The 21,966-nt window shown below is 37.5% G+C and overlaps 1 protein-coding gene across 3 annotated transcripts in view; it reads left to right on the forward strand.

Annotated features, from left to right (window-relative positions):
* ANKFN1 (ankyrin repeat and fibronectin type III domain containing 1) overlaps positions 1 to 21,966 on the forward strand; it is a 139,474-nt gene that overhangs the window by 95,553 nt on the left and 21,955 nt on the right. For all 3 annotated transcript variants that reach the window (XM_021267303.4, XM_072025674.1, XM_072025675.1), the window contains 7 exons: positions 3,623 to 3,720; positions 5,219 to 5,309; positions 7,224 to 7,331; positions 13,423 to 13,522; positions 14,753 to 14,885; positions 15,502 to 15,618; positions 19,852 to 20,067. In XM_021267303.4, coding sequence (XP_021122978.4) covers positions 3,623 to 3,720; positions 5,219 to 5,309; positions 7,224 to 7,331; positions 13,423 to 13,522; positions 14,753 to 14,885; positions 15,502 to 15,618; positions 19,852 to 20,067 — 863 coding nt within the window. The remainder of the gene's footprint in view (positions 1 to 3,622; positions 3,721 to 5,218; positions 5,310 to 7,223; positions 7,332 to 13,422; positions 13,523 to 14,752; positions 14,886 to 15,501; positions 15,619 to 19,851; positions 20,068 to 21,966) is intronic.

Consider the following 21,966-nt stretch of genomic DNA (forward strand, 5'->3'; position numbering starts at 1 on the left):
AGTTTTGCTTGTGACACCTGGCTGCAGTGCTAGGGAGTGGTGAAAAATCTCTAAATTACTGTAGGGATTAGTTTATAAAGGAATAAAAGCCTTAAATATGAGTAATTAACATCTATTCAGCAATGTCCCTCTTTAAAAATATATTACAGGAGAACCAGAGGAAAAGCAGTGGAATCCCATTAAGCAGATTAATTGAATTAGGGTTTGCGTGTTTACTTTCTTTGTTAACAGTGCTATGCAGTGTTCCAGTTTGTCTCGTACATTTTGATAGATGACTTATTTGTTTGCATTTGCCCAACTACTCACTTTTAATTAGATTTTAAGGTATTATGTTTTGGGAAGAAGCTGAACCTAACCCATGCCTGCTTCACACAAATGAGTTGTCCTTACTTTCATAAACTCCCATGCTGGCTTTGGTTGCACAGATTACATGAGTGAAATGTACCCACTGGGAGTGGAAATTTGCAGAATCGGAGCCAAGGCTGCTATACCTTCCTAGGGCGTGAAGTCCTTGCATAAGAACCCTATTTATTCTCCAGTCCCCTTTCACAGTTCTAGCATGTATTTTCTCCCACTTTTCTTTTCACAGCCAGACTGGGCGATGTTGGCCATACCAGGGCTGAGACACAAATCTTGGCTGTTATTATAATGCTAAGTTGTGTTGTAGCTTTTTGACCATTGGCCACATTGGAAGACCATATTGCCTCTTTATTCTAAAGTGCACGAATTGAGTATTAATAAATAAATAAATAAATAAAAAATAAAGAGAGAGAGAGAGAGAGATACAGGAGATACAGGGAAATACATCAAAACTCCTCAGTGCCAAATCTTTGTTTGTTTGTTTGTTTTTCCTGGTGGAAGCATTATGCTGGGATCTCTGTGAATACTCTGTACAGCTGGTATAACCTGTCTCCCTGCTATCATTCTTCGCAGAATTTCCAAATTCTGAGAGGCATAGAGAGAGCCTGAACTCAAATCTGCAAAAATTGGTATCCATTTCTGATTTAGTCTGGAAGGGCAGGTCAAGGCAGTTAGGAGGAGCTGACCAAATACTGCAAACATAAAAAAAATCAAGAATGTTTTTCTCCATCTGAGCTGGTGATGCTGTGTACACCAACACATTGATTCCTCCTAGCTGTCTTGTTGCTTTAAATTGGTAAGACATTATGAGTATAAATTGTTATTATTATTTCATAAAGATCAGCAGACAGAAAAAGATGATGTGAAGGGGTTTCTGGCATTAGGGCTCTCTTTCAGTTTTACATTTCAAAGGAAGCTATTGAACAATGCAATTATTTGTTCAGAGACCCTTGGGAACACAAGCTAAGATCACAGAGTCCTTCATCCTAGGCTCTGGACACAGGGAGGAAAGGAAGGAGAGAGAATCCTTGCTGAATAAGAGTCTGGGTTAAGTCATAGTGGCACAGTGCTTTGCCCAAAGTCACACAGCAAGTCAGCAGCAAATGCAAGAATAAAATCCAGAATCCCGACTCAGTACACTATTCAGTAAACCCCATCAACTTAGCAACATAAGTTATGTCCCTCGGTCTAATTAATCTATTCAGCAATTCAGTGAATAATTTAAGTGCAAGCAAAAACAAATGCCAAGTGAAGTGACAAATTCTGCTGTGGCTTGGGCTATTTATTTTACTCAGGAGAAGGTGTTTTCCTGAATGAATCTGCAAAAGCGTCAGGAGGTATTTTGTACCACCACTTTGTCTCTTGTCTGTCTGATAAGCCATTTAAGGCATATTCAATATAACAGAAATATAGTGACTGGGAAAGAAACAGGTGAAAACAAACTCGCCCCTTTATTTTAAAGTGCATGAATTGAGTATAAAAAAAAAAAAAAAAAAAAAAAAAACACTTGGCCACAAGTAGGTTGCATAACTTAAGCCAGTCTAAAATTATGTGCCAGCAATTTACATGAGTTTTATGTAACTGTTTATACTGCTGTTTATTTAAAAATTACTACTTATCTTGGCTACCGCAGCAACACATCGTGCATTTGCTAGCTCTGGAATACAGGGCACCTTCATTAAAACACATAGTCACCAATATATTAAACACACAAAAAACCCCTGCTCTGACATAACGTGAAGTGTCAGATGGAAAGCCGCAACAGCGAAGACATTCAGTGTTCATGACAAAGCAGGCCTTTGGGGTGTTCAGAACAGGACTGGAACATGCTCCATCCTTAATTCACCCAACAGCTCTCAGGTCCTTTACAGCACAGTTGGTACACTCTACAAGACCAGCTCTTGTTCCTAGGCTCTTATAAAGGACCCTCTTCATCTTCAGGTTTTTATACTTGCATATTTTTATATTGAACTTCTACATTGCTGAAGCACCCAGCCTTTTGTTCTTTCTTAAAGTCCCAAGTACTTCAGAGCTACACAGATAGCTGATACTTTTTGTTTACTACCAGAGCAGTCTCTCCCAACACTCTCTTGGAAAGGAGGCAAAGATTTAGCATGATGGGTTGCTCATTCACAAAGTCGCAGGGATTTCCCCGTCTACAGTAGAATTATTAAGAGATGAATTTCACTATGTTTTTGATAGGTTTGCCTGAAAGTTTAAGTCTGAAGGTACAAGTTATTAAAGCACAGAGGTATGACTTGGTGATTAACCTTAACTCTAATCCTGGTAGCTGTCATTACAAAAATATAATTTAAGAAGGAGAGATTGTTTTCTTATCTGCAGCAATCAGTTCCCCACTTGCATGTATTTAAAAAAAAACAAACTTGTGGTAGCTTTTCATGGTCTGTTTGATACTATTTTACAGTCACATTAATTTTTGCAAGGAATGAGGAAGAATACTGACAGCAGGATGGTCATTTCAGACCCTGTAAGTAGAAACTGGACAACAACTGTGGTCTGTACAAGTTGATGGAAGCACTTTGGTGAAGGTGCCCTTTGTAATTCATGCTGCAGAACAGTTTGGGAGGGATCTGCCAGCCCAGAGCCACTTAGTGCACTTCAAAAGTGGACAAGACAAGGCATAGATCCTTTCAGAACTCTAATTTCAGTGACCATTGCAGGACCAGGCTTGGACAAGAGAGCCAAAGCCGACTGAAATCAACAAGGAGAATAGTCAGTGTTGAATCTATCCAATTGGTTATTTCTACACAGAGCAGCCAAGGCTAGGTGATTACGGTTTTGTGGTCCTGTGGAACCCAAAGGACTCTAAGCCTATGCTTATCTATGCAAATATTATTGCAAAACTGTGCTTTTTGTTGGTTTTGATATATAAACTGTCTAATGGAATTAGCAGGTCCAAATCCTCTACCTACTCTTTTCCAGTGCTTCCCTTTCTTTAAAAGGAAATTGTTTAACAGAGAGCAAATGTTGACTGAATGTGATTTGTATTGCAGTGTATTTTTAAGCATTCTTTCCTGAAAAGCTTTTGAGCAATATTTTGCTTTTCTTTCTCATACACGCAGTTATAATTTAATTATTGTATAAAGTTTTCCTAAACATTATTGCTAAATAGGACTTTTAGTATCCACATGGAATGGTAAACTGCTAGAAGAAAAGTTAACCTGTGAAGTTATTAAAGTACTTTGATTTCTTTTCTTGGACTGTAATCTTATTCAATTTGTTCCCACTACTTGTTTCCTAGTGGAATGGAGCTGTTCAGAAGACTTTTCTCCCTTGGTTGGTGAAATAATTATGGATAATCTTCAGTCTTTGAGGTGCTCCATCACAGGTCTCAAAACAGTAAGTGCCAAATGATTCATTTAGATCTTGATGCCCCCTGCTGCCCCAGTGATAAAAAGGCACTGATAATTTGCATCCATGCCTGTTGTAACAACTGCAGAGTGCCTTTCTTCTAACAGCAAGTTCCAGTCATTAAGCATAATATGTCTGGTATCCATAATCTGAAATTCACAAAGGAATAGACAGACAGCATGAACTGGTTTATAAGTTGTCATGCTTAGGGTAGAGCCAAAAGGGTTGGAATGAAAGCTGCTGTTTTCTGGATCACAGGATAATCTTAGTGCAGATCAAAGGCTCATGAAAGATCTAGTCCTGACTCTAATGACAGACAACTAAAATAACTTCTTTCTCTTCTGCTTCTTTCAGGAGCACATTTGATGGCAGTCATTTTCATTTTTGTTATTTATTTTTGTATACTTATTTTACGCTGATAAGAACTGGGTCAACAATAGAGAAAATTCATGAATATTCACATGTATTCTCAACCAGAATAGTTCAGACCATGTGCCTGAACACCTTCTTTCTATCGCCTGTTCAGGACCATTTGTGTAAGCAAATTTGATTTCACAAAATACCTGATGAAAATGAAGCTTGCTTAAAATACACACAACTATTTCCACTGGAAACATCAACAGCAGCCCAAGCCAGCATCCATTGAACTTCAGTCTTTCCACTGAACTCACTGCACACTGAATCAGACCTACAAAGTTATAGTAGGGGGAGGCATGTTTCAAAAGCCATTGTCCAGGGCCCTAATACATAGGGTCTCAAAATGGGAGAATTAATATTAAAGGCTAAGAAATGGGCACAGTATAAAACCCCAATTTTATGTAATAGAATAATATATATATATATAAATAAATATTTTTTTCCTAGCCTTTTCTCTGGAGAAATCTTTGATTTGTCAAGCTGTTTGCTAGGGAGCTGAGCCACAATATGCATTTCCTCTGCTTTTCATTTTCCAGCAACAAAACAAAGTAATTTCTTAAGTTAAAAATCAAGCAAACTTGCACAGTCAATTTCTTAGACATGCTTAAGAACAGTGCTTACGATGTGTTTGTCTATAATCTCCGGAGTATATAACATCTGTAAATGAAAACTAAACTTTCAGAAGCACTTTCCATTGGCCTAGGTTTACACATCAAGATAAGTGATAAAGGTCTGACTGATTTCAGTGGCAGCCAGATGAAGCTTCTTCAGCTGCTGTGCTTGTAGCAAGAAGGAGAAATGAGACCTCCTTACTCTTGAAGTAATTGTTCCCAGGACTCTGCTGTGGTAGAAGAAATTACAATTTGTCAATTGGAATCAATGTGTTCTGTTAACCCTCTGAAAATCACCTGCCCTGAAATCTTTGTGCTATTCTTCCATCTGTTATGGTTCATTAGTTGACACCCCTACGAGATTTTCAAAGGAAATTGGGGAGGGACTGCTCTCTAGTTATAACAGCCAAGGTTTTGAGTCAAATGTAAGTTTTGACTCCAGTTGTTTCCATTTTCAGGGTCAGAGGTATTACGTTCATGTTTCAGCATACAACATGAAAGGATGGGGACCTCCACGCAAATCTACTCCTGCATATGCTTCTCCTTCAAGTAGGTTGAGCTTGTTTGCACTCCCAGTTTGATTATTCATGTTGCTGTCAGAATTTCTGGCTCTTCAAAGACAAGAAAAAAAAAATTGCTGGAATTCATGATTTAGTTAGCATGTCATTTAGAAGTAAAATAAGTAAATAAATACAATTGAACTCCTTTCACTACCCCCCAATATCATGTTAATTCATTTTTCTTATTTTTTATTCTTCTCCAGTCCTTCAACAGAACGTTGTCCTCTAGTCACTAACATTACCAAAAAAAGCAATCTTTTGACTTTCATTTATTTTTTCTAGAGAGTTCGGTTTTATGGAACTTCTTTTGTAAGCACATAAAGAATCAAAACTTGAATTCCAACTGGTAGAACCAAAATACTTGCACATATCATATTTTGTCTTCTATCTTGTAGCATTATACATCCTATCCATTGAACCATTGTTATAGATTTCAGTTCTGAAGTTGGTGGAGCTGTGGGATGCATGCAGTATGTAAAATACTCTAGTATGGATACATGTTTTGGTAGAATCTAGCCCATAAACAAAAAATGTTCCAGACACCCAAAAGCCTTTTTTCTGTTTCAAACTTATGGCAGGTATTCTCAGATTCCATTAGGGCTATAAATTTTTGTTTGTAGTTTTTAATCTGCTATAATCACATTCTATTGTTAGTCACTTTTCCAGGCTTAGTGTTCGTTGCTGAAATGGCTCAGCATATTATAGTTTCCTTGTATTGATTAGTGCAGTAAAGTTGGAGTTTTCATTTTATTGCATTAGCACTTGTTTTTATTAGGCTAATGTAACAATTTAATAACCTTGCATGCTAATGTGAGAAAATAAAGCAAGCTGTACCTAGTCTCAATGGTGGTAATGGAGAGGGTTGGATAAACAAGGCTCTTGCAGTACCATTGTCCCATTTCACTGCAATTTTGCTCTTGTTTACCACAGAATAAAGACAAAACTATGCTAAAGAAATATTCTGTTTGCAAACAAAAATGTGCTACAATCGTGGGAGAAAATTCTACTCTTGGTTATGTGGATAACTCCGTTGGAGACAAATTTCTTAATACCTTGATCCACCATTATTTTGAGTCAGGAAACTGTAGTGTAATATTATTTATTACAATTAAAGTATAAAAATAGTCAAATCTGGAATAAAAAAGCTCTTATCTGATAGACACAGTTTCATCCTCCAGTTTGTGAATGGATTGTCTACTTTTTAAAAGCTAGACAGATTATAGCTAGCAGCAAAATAACAGCGAAACACTTTTGTAGGTTCAGGGGATGCGGGACAGAAACCGCAGCTTCTGGCCTCTTGAGTGCAGTGCTGAGCAGACTGTAGACTCCAGGGCAGGAACTGTTCATTCAGGTGTCTTTGCTGGGTGTAGGTTTTCAGAAATTCTTTTGCTCGGAGTGTGTTTCTGTGGCTACAGAGCTAACTCAGGATGTAGGAAGATGTTCAACCTCTGCTTTGCAAGAAGTTCCCTCTATAACTGCAGGAGAGTTATTTAGCGTCCTGGTGCCTCAACAAAATGCAGAATGAGCAGTAGTATGATTTTAGGGAGGTACTGAGAGGGTCGGGATGGTACGGGCTGAGAGCAGCTCTGACGCTAAAGCAGCAGAGGCCATTTATGTACTAAAGAGAAATAGCTATTGTCTAGTCATTCACTACAGGAGCTACTGGGAGGTGATTGTGAGCTCTTTGTTAATAATCATTATGATTAATTACCTAGCTGGAACAAGGCAAAGGAAGCTTATTGTATAAGCAACAACAGCAGACTTAAAAACAACTGTCATTTTCTCCTGTATGCCCAGATGTAAGAATCCCATAAAGCCCAGAAATATCAGAGGCAAGAAAATATTTTAAAACCTTCTCCTGCTCCTTTGTGTTTCATTCCTGTTTATTTCCTTTGTTCAATAGACTGGAAAGACTGCAGTGGAAGAGAACCTCGGCACAGGGGACACACTGAGGCCCTGGAACGTCTCCTTCAGCAGGTTCGAGCAGCTCATCAGCATTATAATTGCAGAGGTAAGGATAAATATCTATGTGGTAGGGCACCAGCTGAAGCCTCCGTGGCGCCTGTAATTTTAGCAGTTCTCTAACTAGGTCATACCTTCTCATTCATCAGGAAAAGAAAGATATTAATATTGGCCCATCTGGAATCACTTTAGCATACTATCTTGCTCTTAACCCTTGAAATTAGTTGGATGAAAACATCTGAAAGCTAGAATGTGCACAAGCAGAGACACACCCTTTCTCCCTCTGTACCCTATGCACCTATTGATTTGCTTATTCCTACAAATCAGTTTTACACCGGATTCTGCTAAAATGCTCCAAGGATCTTTCCTTTTTTTTTTTTTTTTTTTTTCATATAAAGAAATATTTTAGACATTTAACAACTGGTTTGGATCAAAAGAGGGACTTGGCTGCCTCCAAATGGAAGACACTAAGTACTCCACTGGATGTGATGCCAATCTATAATGAAAAATAGTTGCACAATGCAGTGGGAAGATAAGATTGCTACATTTTCAAATAGAATGGATCAAAACTGGGAGAGAGCTCGAATCTCAGCCAGCTCTTTGCTCTTCATTCATGAGAAACAGACTGTGCCTTTAATAGTTCAAGAGCCAAGGCAACAGCTTGGCATTCTTTTTAAAGAATATATAAAAACTCCTGTTCTATATGGGTTGTTGAAAAGTGCTATTTATTTTCTTAAAATAAACTTCTAACTGGAATAATCCTTCATTGCAAAGGAACTTATTTTAAACAGAAAACTTGAACTACCATGAAGTTTTCATTTTTCTCCATGTAGTATGACTGTTATTTCAAGCTGCATCAATTGATTTAAAATCACAGAAATACTTACGGCTAAAATCATGTGGCTGAATTGGAAAGATGCGGCCTTTGTTCTTTATGTGCAAATATACCACAATCATGACAATCCACAGTCTGCCACAACCCATTGTAACCATAGCAACTTAAACTATTCAGCTATGTTGCTTGGAAAGGGAAAGGAGATATTGCAAGAAAATGTTGTTTCTCTAATTAAAATCCATGCAAGCATTATCACTTGCAGGTGGCCTTGGTAGTGAAAATAAAGTGATGTATTTTATCTCTTACATAGCTTTTTCATGCTATTAAAGAAGTCTTTCCATGGTATAGTTTTTCCCTTTTGAAGTTAGTACGTATCTCAGGTCTTTCAGGCCACCTTCCTAGTCAACAGAGAATAAGTGATGGAACATCTGAGAATATTCTTAGTATAAATTGTTTTACTGACATTCCAGCCCAGAAAAGAAGCAGTTATAAACAACATGCAGAAAATCCCTTCTTTTAAGAATTTGACACCAGTGCCTGGTTCTTATAAAATACCACTGCTCCAGAAATTAACTCCAGTCTCAAAGCAAAGCACAGACAATTCTGTTACTGATTTCCTAACTCCTTTTCCTTAAATAATAAATAACAACAATATAGAAAATCTGTTTAGCTCAGAACATTTTCTTGCATGTCAGAAAGAGGATGTGGGAAATTACATATGGTAGTACTACACTGTGGAATCAGCTTGAGTAACACCCTTACCTCCAACAAAATAAAAATCTCATAATTGCTTGTAATGTTAACATTATACAGTAGTATATTTTGGATAAATCAGGTTTGTAACATAATAGGAGACCCTTTCGAACTTACCTTAAATATACAACTAATGTCAATCTGTTGTATATCAGTAATTTGCAAAAGAATAAAGACATTAAAAAAAAGGCAGAAAAAGTAAGAGTTATGACAGTTATGACATCACTTTGACTCTGAAATTTGATTCCGTTATTTGTCAGTCTTAGTGAAATCTGAGAAATCTGATCAAGGATCTGAGATAAGCTATTGTGTGTGACTGAAAAGCTCCCATAAAGTTTTTCATTTAATATAATACAGAAGCCTGTTTTGACTGTCATGGACAGAAATCAGCGTGGATATGCTTTTTATACATTTAATCAGTTTTTACCATGCTTCTCTTTACCACACTCTTCTGAGAAAGTGCATATTGTAACCTCTGTTTTCCTCATTTGTTTTAGATATGTCAATAAATAGCTTGAAATTGCTTGAATCTGCTTACCGCCACTGATTTGCAGTGAATTAAAGCTAAGTGAAGACAGAGACATTCAAAACTGAAACCTTGGCACCTTGGCTTTCCATTAAGTGATTCCTCAGCAGGATATCACATGCATGGTGCTCAGGCTGGCTGAACAAGAGTGGAGGAGGAGTGCAAAGGTGAAAAAAGTGGAGAGGATAGTCCATCTAGAAGGTCTAAGATTATTTGGATAACATAGGTAAAAGCCACATAATGCAAGAGCTACATGAAAAAGTTTGTGTGTTAGTGCTCCAGTGTGATCTGGGAGGGTTAAATCGCTCAGATTCCACACATCTCTTCCTAAGGTCTGTTCATTCAGACTTTGCACTGAAGCCTGCATTTTCCCCTATGCTTTGCATTTCAGGGACTAAAGAAAACAAGCTTACAAAAATACCAGGAAGAATACATTGGAATGTACAGTGAGTTTAAGAGCTTTTGGAATTAGATCAGCTGTTGCTTTTGAACCTGCTCTGTGATATGATGAAATCTCCTAGGGAATTACTTAGGAAGCTTTGCTTTCATATGTTTAATCTTCTGGAAAACCCTGATGATTACAAACAACAGTCATCCATTTGTCTTCATAATACCATGCTACAGACTATCATAACTGAATTACTACAATTGTATGTCCTGGCAACACTTCAAATGTATTTTTTAAGTATTTTTTGCTTGTAGATCATTCTTTCTAAACAGTTCTGAGTGGATTAAGCAATTGTGTGATGCTTCATTAAGAAAAGAACCCAACTCTTCAGTAAAATGCTTACCAGATATTTTCTTTCTGTAATTTGGTTGAAATGTATTTACTAGAGAAGACAGAAGTGAAATAAATTTTTTCTAATCATAACTTGATTCACAATCAGAGAGCCTATTTTCATTGCATTTAACAAAAGGAAGGATTTCTGATTCCATGACACATTTTAAAAGTTTAAATATTTTTTTTTTTTGAGAATATACAAAAAGAGTCTGAAGAACCTGGCCATGGACTAAGAAGGTCAGATAGACAATTTAAGAAGTTAAAATTTCAGCTGTTGATCATGACTTTATGAGCATGACTCCAAAATACACCACTCAGTAATATGACTATCATGCCTATAGCTTGTTCATGAGATACAGAATTTTATTTGAAAGACATTCCTTTTTGAGGTGAGGTAATATGGAATCTATGATGATCTTAAACTACTGAGGTGTCTGTCTGCTATGTATGCCTTTAACTTCTGCATGGAATTATGCCTCTGTGCATATTATCCCAATGTCAGTTGTCCGCACCGCTAAAATTATGTAGCTTTAAATTGAGTATTTTTTTTTCATGGAAGTTTCCAGTTATTGCATGTGTTTTCATAAACTTGCACTGTTAGTAAAAACTCTAAATCCCATTGTGTGCCCTCTACTAGGATTACAGTGGGATCTAGCTCCTCTTGTGCTAATTTGCTTCATTATTCAGTGTTACCGTTAATGATCTTTAGCTGTTCCACAGGCTGTCTGATCTGTGGGGCTAAGATTTCTTCCCAGATAATTTTGCACTGAGGTAATTCCATTTACTTCACATCTGCCCCACTTGAGGAGAGGCACCCGTTTGTCTAGAGATAGGACAAAGAATTCCAGATGATCTTCCTTCTCGGAGAAATGGCACGGCATAACAGACATTCCTCTAGAGCAGATGCATGCTAGCAGGCTGAGCATGCAACTTTGTTCTTATTCCTCCACAGTCAACTTAGGTTGCTTAAGTATCTGTTGTATTTAAGTGAACTGCAAAGAAACATTTATAAATCTTACCCAAGAGAAAAACTGCTAAATATAGTTAATTGTCCAGTGTGAAAGCTTCTGATCTAAATATATTCACTGGAACTTCTCTAATCTTGGCCAATATATGTTTGCTTCTGAACTATTAAAAGAGCTCACAGCTCTACCTTATCATTTATTAGTATTGACTTATTTTGTTGTTACTGGTGTTGCTGTAAAAAGGTTACTCTGATATTTATTAGTTAATTAAATAACAGACTGTTAAAGTTTCATTTCCTATAGATCCAAAGTATACTCTAATCTCGGCTCCATGTTTTTTGGCTCCTAGACATACTGTACTATAAAATAAAAGCAAACAGCAAGTAGAAGAATTTACAGTCTCCATCTAGTTTTGCATTATGTCTTTTGCTGTTGGCTTCAAAGAAGCTGTGGACCAAACCCAAACCACTGAATAGCCCAATAACATATATTTCACTGGTAATGTGCCCTCTTACTGTAATGCTGCAGTCTCTAGGTGTTTAATACAGAATTATGTTGCTTTGCTCTTAGCAATTTCCTCTTCTATTCCATCCATTGCTAATATAGGAGAAAATTGCATAATTAGGATGAAATTTATATTCCTAAATTGGTCTTAACCTTGGAAGAAGGAAACAGTAAGACAAGAGTTTTCATATAGCATTTGGTTTACATTACTGTGATATATTGAAGACAGCTCAGAGTAAAATAAAAATGATCTGAGGAGATATGGATAGAAAAACAAATTATTTTTTCAAAAAGACAAAGAAAACAAAGATCAGTTGCATCAAAGGAGCAGCAATAGATTAAGAATATGCCATGGAGACCAAGTTTGCAGTGGAAAGACAATGGATTTGATGATCTAATAGGTCTCATACATCTGAATTGTATTATTTCACCCCCAATAGAACCTTGCTCTCTTTGTACTTGCTGTTCAGCAGAGTGGTAATTATGCTAACAATGTGTCTTCTTTTTTTATGGTTTTCAATGTGCAAATTACGGTGCAAATTTATTCATCACTTAAAAATATGTTGAGTGCTTCCACAGATGGGGTTTTGACAAGAGCAAATTTAGATGTTCTTTAAACGTTCAAATTAGAACTTGCTAGGGAGACACAGATAGACACCTCCTATTTTGCACTAGAGGTATGTGGGAAATATGTTACTCGGAATACACCTAAGCAGACTGATTATCAGCTTTCAACAAATAGTTTTCTTGTAAGATCTTTCATGAGTTATATTTTCCCCTACTGGAGAGGGTTGTCCCTCAAAATGTTTGGTGATTCAGTCTGGATGGGTATCTGTACTTCCTCCAAATAAAGATAAATCAGTCAGATATTGGAAGACTGAGATGCAATTTCACAGTTAGATTTTTCTTTACGTAAAGATTTTTAAAAATTAAAAAAAAAAAAAAAAAAAAAAAGTTTTAAGCACCCATTCTTTTTACAAGCTATATGTATACAACTACTTCTGACAATACTAATATTATTTTACAGTGCATGTTGCTGACTGCCATCTATTGGCATACCTTCTAAAAACCACTTACAGGTATACAGGTGGTCACAGCTGTTTTACAGAGCTTAAGAGTTTCAGTTTCACTGGAAGATTTTTCTTTGACTTAAAAGAAAACTCCAGCCATATATATCAGAGAAGGAAATATATTAAGTGAAATTCATGAAAATAAGAAATTATGTAATATATAAACAAAACACAACTTTTTTTTTTTTTTTTTTTTAAGAATACTGGACAAATATTTATATTTTGAGTCTGTTCTTCGCTTGTGAGAGCTGGTCCAGAGATCCTTGCAGACACAAAGCAGGTCTCATGGACATATGTTGAGGAATTACATTATCCTAAAATGCTGACTGATGGTTTGATTCTCTTGTGTTTTTGAGACCACTTGTAAAATTCATATCCATCCTGAACACTAAGAGTATGTGTTACTGGTTTAAGCTATATTTGTCCTAGGAACAGAACAACAATTTTACCAAGTCTGAATTTGCTGCAATTAAGAACACTGCTTGATGTGCAATATTGTTAAGAGAATGAAACTACAAGAAAAAAAAAAAAAAAGTTGTATATGAGTATGTTCCTAAGTGTTGTCTGTTGAAAGGAATAAAGAGGACACCAACTGATTAGTATTAGTATTGTGGTTCTAGAGATAAAGGTTCTTTATGTGTTATTAACTGAAATGTAAAAGCTGGGTTTAGTTTTGTTTGGTGTTTTTTTTTTTTTTCCATTTCAGAAAATTCCAAATTACAAAATGCTGGTCGCAAGCAATCTGTCTCCAGAAGCCTGAAGCACCTGTTTCATTCATCGAACAAATTTGTGAAGACTCTGAAACGGTTTGTCATTCATTTTATCTCCCAAACATTCTGAGTTTTATCTAGCAGTTGTTGCTTTTATGTAGTAGTGAACAGCACATTAAAAATGGATGTAAGTACATTCTACTCCCAGTGAAACAACTATCAATCCAAATAAACCTGATAAAATTATGTAAGTGTGAGACATGCATCTGATAGGAATATATTGAAATTGATTAATGATTGCTACTGAAATCATTAGCAATCTTTGATTGTTACTGCTGGAAATGAATTTGAGCTTACCAGAGTGAAATATTGTATACAAACACAACACTACAGCTAGTGAGGTATTGTTAAAGTACTGCATCTGTTGCTGCTCAGTAAGGAAACCATGGAATTTATTTCATTCATAATATAAAAAGCAGAGCTCAGATAACATGTTCTAATATAGTGAGATATACTAATATCTCACTGGCCACAAGCAACATATTGAGAATTCTGTAACATTTTTAGCTAGGTTTGCAGCCCAGTGTGACCTGAACAAACCTCTGCCTTGATAATTTTAGCAAATGAAGGTTTTTTTAGACTGGATTATTTCTTTTTTCATTGCCAGGAGTATTTAGTTTGCTTTTTCTTCTTTGTATTTTGATAAGAGTTTGATTCTTTCAGAAGAGCTCTCCAGAGTTTTTAAATCCCCTAAGGCAACTACTTAATGTATGCAACTAATTGCAAGGGTAAATATTGAAAGGAATGATCTCTATAAACAGTTTTGCAGATATGCTTGCCAAATTACACTAAATTACACTAATGTAAATCCATAATAACCCTCCTGATTTCAACTGAGTTACTTCAGATTTACTCTAAAGTAATGAGAGCAAAACTAAGCCCATTAATGATAAAAAAGTTCTGGTAGAATTTTTGATTTCCAGAGGGCATAACATCTTCCCCCCTCCCCTCCCCCCCCCCCCCCCCCCCCATTGGGTACCGTTTACTCTGGCAAAACTCTTAGTAAAATTGATGGCATTGATGGCATTGGCTTGCACAGATTCATAATTCCCTAAATTCTTGTAGTCACGCATCATTTAAAGTGATAAACTTCCCAAATATTTTTCAGAATTCACTGGTTGAAGTTGCATGATCTATATAACACAAAAGACCAGATGATTTGATTTGCCACCTCAGAACTTAAATTCTATGATTAATTGGCTAAAATTTGGCACGCATATCAATAGACATGAAAGCTGTTTGACAATATTTCTTTTGTTTCTTTAGGGGACTCTACTTATCTGTTATATTTTTTTACAAAGACAATTTATTAGTAACCAATGAAGATCAAATCCCAATTGTGGAAATTGATGACTCTCACAGTAGTTCAATTATGCAGGATTTCCTGTGGTTCACAAAGGTAATGGAAGCCTAATTTTTTATATTGTTTCTACAGTTTTGTTGCTAGCCATGCATAAACCTTAGCTGATTGTTCTGAGCACGTTAAAAAGCTAATAGATTAAGTGCTTTACCTTTCACTCATGTCAAAATGTAATTTTCACATACCCTTATATGTGTTAAATTCTGATTGGGTCACTCACAGTAGCACAATTAACTTTTAAATGCACGATCCTATATCAGTGATTGCAAACTAGGAACATAAAACTTTTATGAACATTTAGAGGGAGAACTCAAAAAAAAATAGTAACTAGAGGTTTTGAAGTTGGTATTAGGGTTATATCATCTTTCAGTATAGCTATTTTTACATTTCCTAATTTCACACTATTTTTAATTTCCTAAAGAACAGTAAATCAATTTTAAACAGTAGTCTAAAATGCAATTGAAATAGGTGTATGAAGTTTACAGAATGATTTCTGTGTTTGTTTCCCGTTTATCTAGGCAACTCCTTACCACCCACAAGAAATCTAAATGAACAATATCCACTGATTTTTCTAAGTCCAAAGTGCTTTTAGTTTCATTTCTGCTTTTGTAAATGCTGAGAACAAAAACTGACTGAACTAGACATATTTTTGCAGTTGTCTTGTATGTGGGATGACATCAGATGGCTGAGGCAGAATATGTCTATATCCGTGTCCTCATCAACAACACTTCAAGCCAGGCAAAAGATGCTTTCTGCAGCAGCACAGCTACAGGTTGGTTTCATTGCATATTTCCAGCTATTAATTTAGTGACTTTCTGATCTCTAAGGGAAAGTACTGCCAGCTCTCCTTTGGTTCATCACTCTGCACTGGCCTATTCTTTGGAGCAGGGTTATTATCTACAGTGAAGTGAGCTACTGAGTTTGTCTTGCCAGCTGGACGCAGTTCTATTAGAAGTAATAGTAGGAAAAAGACAGGAAAGAAACAATAGCGGCAGAGGAAGAAACAGATACGAACCAGTAAATAACAACCCCAGATAGTGCTGTGGGTTTGCAGATTGGGACTTCACAGGTTACAATCCTGTGAACAATTCACTGCTCAGAAACCTCTTAGAAAGTCTATTAATTATTAATATATTTGTGAAGCATTTAAACTCTCAGTAAGATTTAGCACTCCTTTGTGCTATATGGACTCCTATAATAGCAGGTAGATTCTGAAAAATCTACCAAGGACAGGTAGAGGAAGGACAAGTAGACTGCTGAAGTTGCCAGAACATGACTCTTGATTCATCTGTGGCTTACAAACTACTCGAGAACAGCTTCTAGGCCAGAGCAACACTGTTTGACCAACAGTATGGCTATGCTGTTGTGGTTGGTCGTTCAGTATGAATGAATCTGAGGTGTACCTCTGTGCAGAGAACCAACCAGAAACCTGTATAGCCTCTTAAAAACAAAGACTAAAAAAGGTGAAGTGGTGCATAGATTTTTCATTGACCCCTCAGCAGGATGGTAGGGACAGCAGCACTACATGCACATTCATATCACGTTAAGGCATGGTAGTGACTCTCAGGAGACCTGGTTTCCTTCCAACCTGTGATACTGACACAATCTGAGTGATCAAGGGGCTGGAATACCTCTGCTCTGAAGACAGGCTGAGAGGCACTAGAACAGGTTGCCCAGAGAAGCTGTGGATGCACTCTCCCTGGAAGTGTTGAAGGCCAGGTTGGATGGGGCTTTGAGCAATCTGGTCTAGTGGGAGGTGTCCCTGCCCATGGAAGGGGGGCTGGAATTAGATGATCTTTAAGGTCCTTACCAACCCAAACCATTCTATGATTCTATGAGTATTTACTGTTGTAGCAAAATACATTTTCAAAAAGACGTGGGCATGATTCCTACAGAAAATGTATATCCAGACCTCATTCTACTACCTTTTGTTTGAATGAAGTCACCAAAGCTGCCCAGAAAACTCTGTGGTGCAGTCATGGAATTAATGAAGATCTTCATATTGCTTGGCTCATGTGTCAGCCATGCAGCCATCCCTCTTATTGCCAGTCGATGCAATAAGCTAGATTTTATAGCAGCTGTGAGAGCCAGATACTTTGTGGCCATTATTAAGAATATCCGTGTGGGGTTTGTTTTACATCTTTTGGCAAAGTAAGCTGTACAGGAGAGTAGCCTTCCTGGGCAACCACCTGTCTTGATTGATTTCCCCAAAGTATCCCGAAATACATGGAATGCCAGTCTGCTGTACCTTTATTGAAGGACCACCTGTGTTAAGCAGCAGCTGCTTGTCAGTCCTTTGAGCTCTCACTGGAGACAGTTTTAACTATATCTGCTGAAAGGTCCCTCTGGTGTGGTTAGCTCAGCCTAGGTAGCACAGACTCCTTTGGTTAGCTCAGTTTCTTTCCCTCTGTGTAGGCTGCCTGTAACAGAGCATTGTTAGTATGCATGGACTGCACTTTGAGATAACCAAGATTCCTAGTACTTTGCATTATTATTTGCTACCGGAGATGTTAAGAGCAGAGCTTGAAGCACAGAGATACAGCAAATGTGCCCATGTGGTATATTGCTCTGCTGAATTTGTGGCAAGTTTACTGTCCTTATTGTTTGTTCTGTTAGTTTGGTCCCCTGATGAACACAGGGATTGTCACCGACCTGCCAACCTTTAACAGTGTGTGGCCTAATGGGATCCACCAATGGAAGGATCTCAATAAAGTTTATGTGGTTGAATACATTTTATTGAGGCAGTTAACAGTCTGACTCCACAGGAATTTAGGACAGAATGGAAAAGATCAGTGATAATACAGCTGCTAAGGGACTAGATCAGTGGATTCAGAGACAACAGGGACTGTAATTTTCCTGCTGTTACCACTAGACAACTAAGCAACCAAAACACAAGCGACGGGATGCCAAGCTTAGCAGACACAAAACTTTTTTAGTATATGAGTAGGTGTCCCCATTCTTTTTTCTGGACTGTCAGTCAGAATCATAGAATCATAGAATATCCTGAGTTGGAAGGGACCCTTAAGGATCATCAAGTCCAACTCTTGACACCGCACAGGTCTACCCAAAAGTTCAGACCATGTGACTAAGTGCACAGTCCAATCTCTTCTTAAATTCAGTCAGGCTCGGTGCAGTGACCACTTCCCTGGGGAGCCTGTTCCAGTGTGCAACCACCCTCTCTGTGAAGAACCCCCTCCTGATGTCAAGCCTAAATTTCCCCTGCCTCAGCTTAACCCCGTTCCCGCGGGTCCTGTCGCTGGTGTTAATGGAGAAAAGGTCTCCTGCCTCTCGACACCCCCTTACGAGGAAGTTGTAGACTGCGATGAGGTCTCCCCTCAGCCTCCTCTTCTCCAGGCTGAACAGGCCCAGTGCCCTCAGCCGTTCCTCGTACGTCTTCCCCTCCAGGCCTTTCACCATCTTCGTAGCCCTCCTCTGGACACTCTCCAACAGTTTCATGTCCTTAATACAATCATCAATGACAGCAAAGATCTATTTGCCTCCATCTAGGCACTATCTTATATTGCAGTAATTAAATTAACATCACAACTGAGATGGCTAAATATCTACCTGCAATGATTTGTCCCATCTGTGGACACATGAATTAATACAAAATGTATAGCCAAACCACCCAGTGTTACTCAGCTATGGAGGCTAACCTCAACATGCAGTTAAGAAAAAGAGGATGTGGTATATAGACATCAACAGTGTGCTCTGGAGAGGGATGCATAAAGCTAAAGTAGCTAAGTTATGCTGCATAAAGGGCAGTCACTGTGCCCCACTGTGTTATAACCTAGAAGTTATAAATAATTTAACTATTAAGTTTATAAGTAAATATTGTCTGTTAAGTACAGATAAATAAATTCAGGATAATCTATCAGTTTACAATGTCATAAAGTTACAGCACTTCCCTAAATGTACAGTGTGCTACATTGTGAATTCAGGTTCTCATTTTAAACAACCCCCATCCCTATCCAGCTTACTGTAGATCTCTTGAAAAGTCCTGAAGTAATGAGCATATTTTAAATGTTAGGCATTTTTCTTTAAGACATCTGGGAATCTCTTCAGTGGCTGGTCACTGGATTGAGTGTGTTTGCACCTATAAGCAGATGCCTTACTGTGTGAGGAAAGGGATTTTGACCAAAATATGTATTTTATGTGGAGTCTTTTAAAATTACTTTTCTTTAATCCTCACATATTTTCCTGGAGAGCTTTGCCTTGGTAGTATGTTAGATTCTGCTGGTTTGTCTAGCACATTCTTGGTATCTGAAATAAGAGAAAAAGAGTCCATGTCTCTTCAAATTCCTTTGTGTTCCTTCATAAACACACCCCACAGTTCAGCTCCAAAATTATTTACATTCAATGCAGTCATGAGTGCCTCTTCCTCTGTTGCTGAAAATAATATTTTTTAAACAGAGAGCAGAAAATGGAGATGATAGTTAATGACCCTACCAGAAAACATTTGAAGTCTCCAAAATGAATGATGTAGGCATGGAAGAAGAATTTTGTATCTCTGATATGCACTGCATCTCTTATTTGAGCATGCATCTAGCTCTTCAGTAAGCTGAAACCAGAAGGGCTTCATTGATACCAAAGGAATCAACACTAGACCAACACTGAGTGCTTTTGAAAACTGCATCCTTTATCTTTATATAACTGGGCACAAAAGGGAAGTATAGGTGAATTACTTTGCAGTGTGTCCTTTTACAAAGATATCAGGTCATAATAGTCTGTTTAATGTTCTCCATCAAATGCTGGACTAAACACTACTGGACCAAATACACATGAAAAACCAAAATTCAATCCACTAACACAACCTAGAGAAAAACTTTTCTTTCTGCCACTGAATGATGTGACTGTTGGGCAAAGGCTTAAGAAAGACTATATGTCTAGTTTCTATTGAAGTCAACAGGTCTGACATCAGTGAGCACAAAATGAAGTTTCAAAAAATACCATCTTCCTGATATGTGATAAATAACATTCATTTTATAATTTTCTTCTTTTCTAGAATTTGCTGGGAACTCACAACCTAGGTAGAGTTTTTTATGAGCCAATCAAGGATCGACATGGCAACATACTGATAGTTACTATAAGAGAAGTGGAGAGTCTTTATTCATTTTTTAATGGCAAATGGATGCAGGTATCCAAACTACAAAGCCAGAGGAAATCCCTTTCAACTCCAGAGGAGCCAACAGCGTTAGACATTTTGCTTATAACAATCCAGGTAGTGCTTTGCTTCTCTTACTGTATGTTATTTGCTTTTGTAAAGCCTGTGCCAGAGCCCTGATTTTGGAAGAGTCTTGTAGAATTTTAGGCCTTAATCCAGTGCCCAATAAAACTAATGGCAAGGCTCCCATTGAAAGTAAAGACTTATATTACTTCCAAGGGGGCTGGGATCAGATCCTTAATATGTAAAATATCCATGAGATTCTAAAGAAATTACTTCAAAGTCCTAGCAAAGAATGGTACAGTTTCTATCAGTTTCGGGAAGCCATGCTATAGCATTCCTTAGCAAGGGATATAAAAACCTTTAAAATTCTCTGTGATGTTCTTAAGCACCTATACAGACACTTAAAATTTCTACACTCCATAAGATTTTTCCATTCAAACCTTAACGCTAAATCTAAGTTTAAAACCTTACTGTTCTACTTAATAAACTTGTTCTGTGGGGTTCAGAGTTCCTTGGAGCCTGGTATAGTTGCTAAAAAATTCTTTACTGACCATAGCTCTCCTTTAATTTCCATATAACATGCCCCCATACTTCACATTTAGAACAATACTGAGGTAAGGATTGATCCTAGAGGGTGTTTAGCATTATCATTTCAGTTAACATCATTGAGAGCCGTGGGTTTTCAGCCCTTCAAGAGTCAGGGTATTTGTAAACTCTTAGTTCAAAGTAAGACTAACATATGTTTTCTGTAGGTAACAGCAACTTATTTGTCACAAAATATCTGTAGCCAGCCTCCGTCTTCTCTACAACTGAGTGGCGTAGTTACCCAAAATATTACAAGACAAATTATTGTCTTACTCCCATCTTTTCTAACCTCAGCTAGACAATGACTACTGTGGTTAATTTTTGAGTTTGAGGCACTTTCTTGGGCAGAGACTGTGCTTTTGGTACCGGAAACTGACAGGCAATCAAAATATGTATTACCAGGTTTTAGGAACGTTAAAAAATTTCCAAAAGACAATAAAACTTACCTGATCTATGTTAGATTTTCTGTATTAAAATGTGTTAAAGGTGTAGAAAAATGTCAATCTGGGCAAAAGTTTTATATTAGGAAACCCAAAATACAGGCCTGATCAGATTTCCACAGAGATCCTAGTGGAAAAAATGTTCCCCTAATGGTTTACACATTCCTATCTAATGCCCACCCTTTCTTGTATTACTTGTTTAATCATCGAATGGGTATTTTGCTCATGAAGTGCTTGTGAAAATGAGGGTCTAATTGCATTGGTCAGAGCCAAGCATAGCACTGGCAGATAATTTGATGGTTCCAAGAGTGAAGGCGTATGGCCAGGTGTCTTAATCCTCACCCACTGCAGAGGCGCACATTTGTAGGATGGCAGCAGACATCATTTTTTTTACAAGTGCTTCTTGGGGACTGCTATACATAGCCTTAAAAACTTCTCCTGCCTTGAGCAAATACACCATCAGTATTAATTCCTTCTGAGCTCTATTTGTTGATGAAAATATTTGTTCACAAAACAGAGCCATTAATTTAACTTTGCAGACCACCAACTCCTATAATTACAGAGATCTTCCTGTTGATAGCAGGTGATACAGAACGGGTTTTCAAGAGATTTAGGTGGTGACTCTACATGCATTTCGGTGACAGTACTGCTTTATGCAGCCTCTCTGTCCCACCTTTCCCAGCAGACAGCTTGTCCCCAATGCCACTCTGCTCCATCTGTGCTAGTTACAAACCAGAAGTGAACCAGGGAACTGACCTGGCTGAAAAACAACTGCTTCTTTTCCTGAAACAGTTCCCTGACCCAGCTCACTGGTGAAATGGTTAGACAAGAGGTGGGTGCTGTTTAAGCTAGTTTAAATCCAACAGTTGAAGAAGGTTGAGGTCTCAGTTTTTAATGCCTGCTAGTGCCTCAAAGAGCTTTAGGAACC

The sequence above is a fragment of the Anas platyrhynchos genome, chromosome 19, assembly GCF_047663525.1.
Source record: "Anas platyrhynchos isolate ZD024472 breed Pekin duck chromosome 19, IASCAAS_PekinDuck_T2T, whole genome shotgun sequence".
In the NCBI taxonomy this organism is placed as follows: Eukaryota; Metazoa; Chordata; class Aves; order Anseriformes; family Anatidae; genus Anas; species Anas platyrhynchos.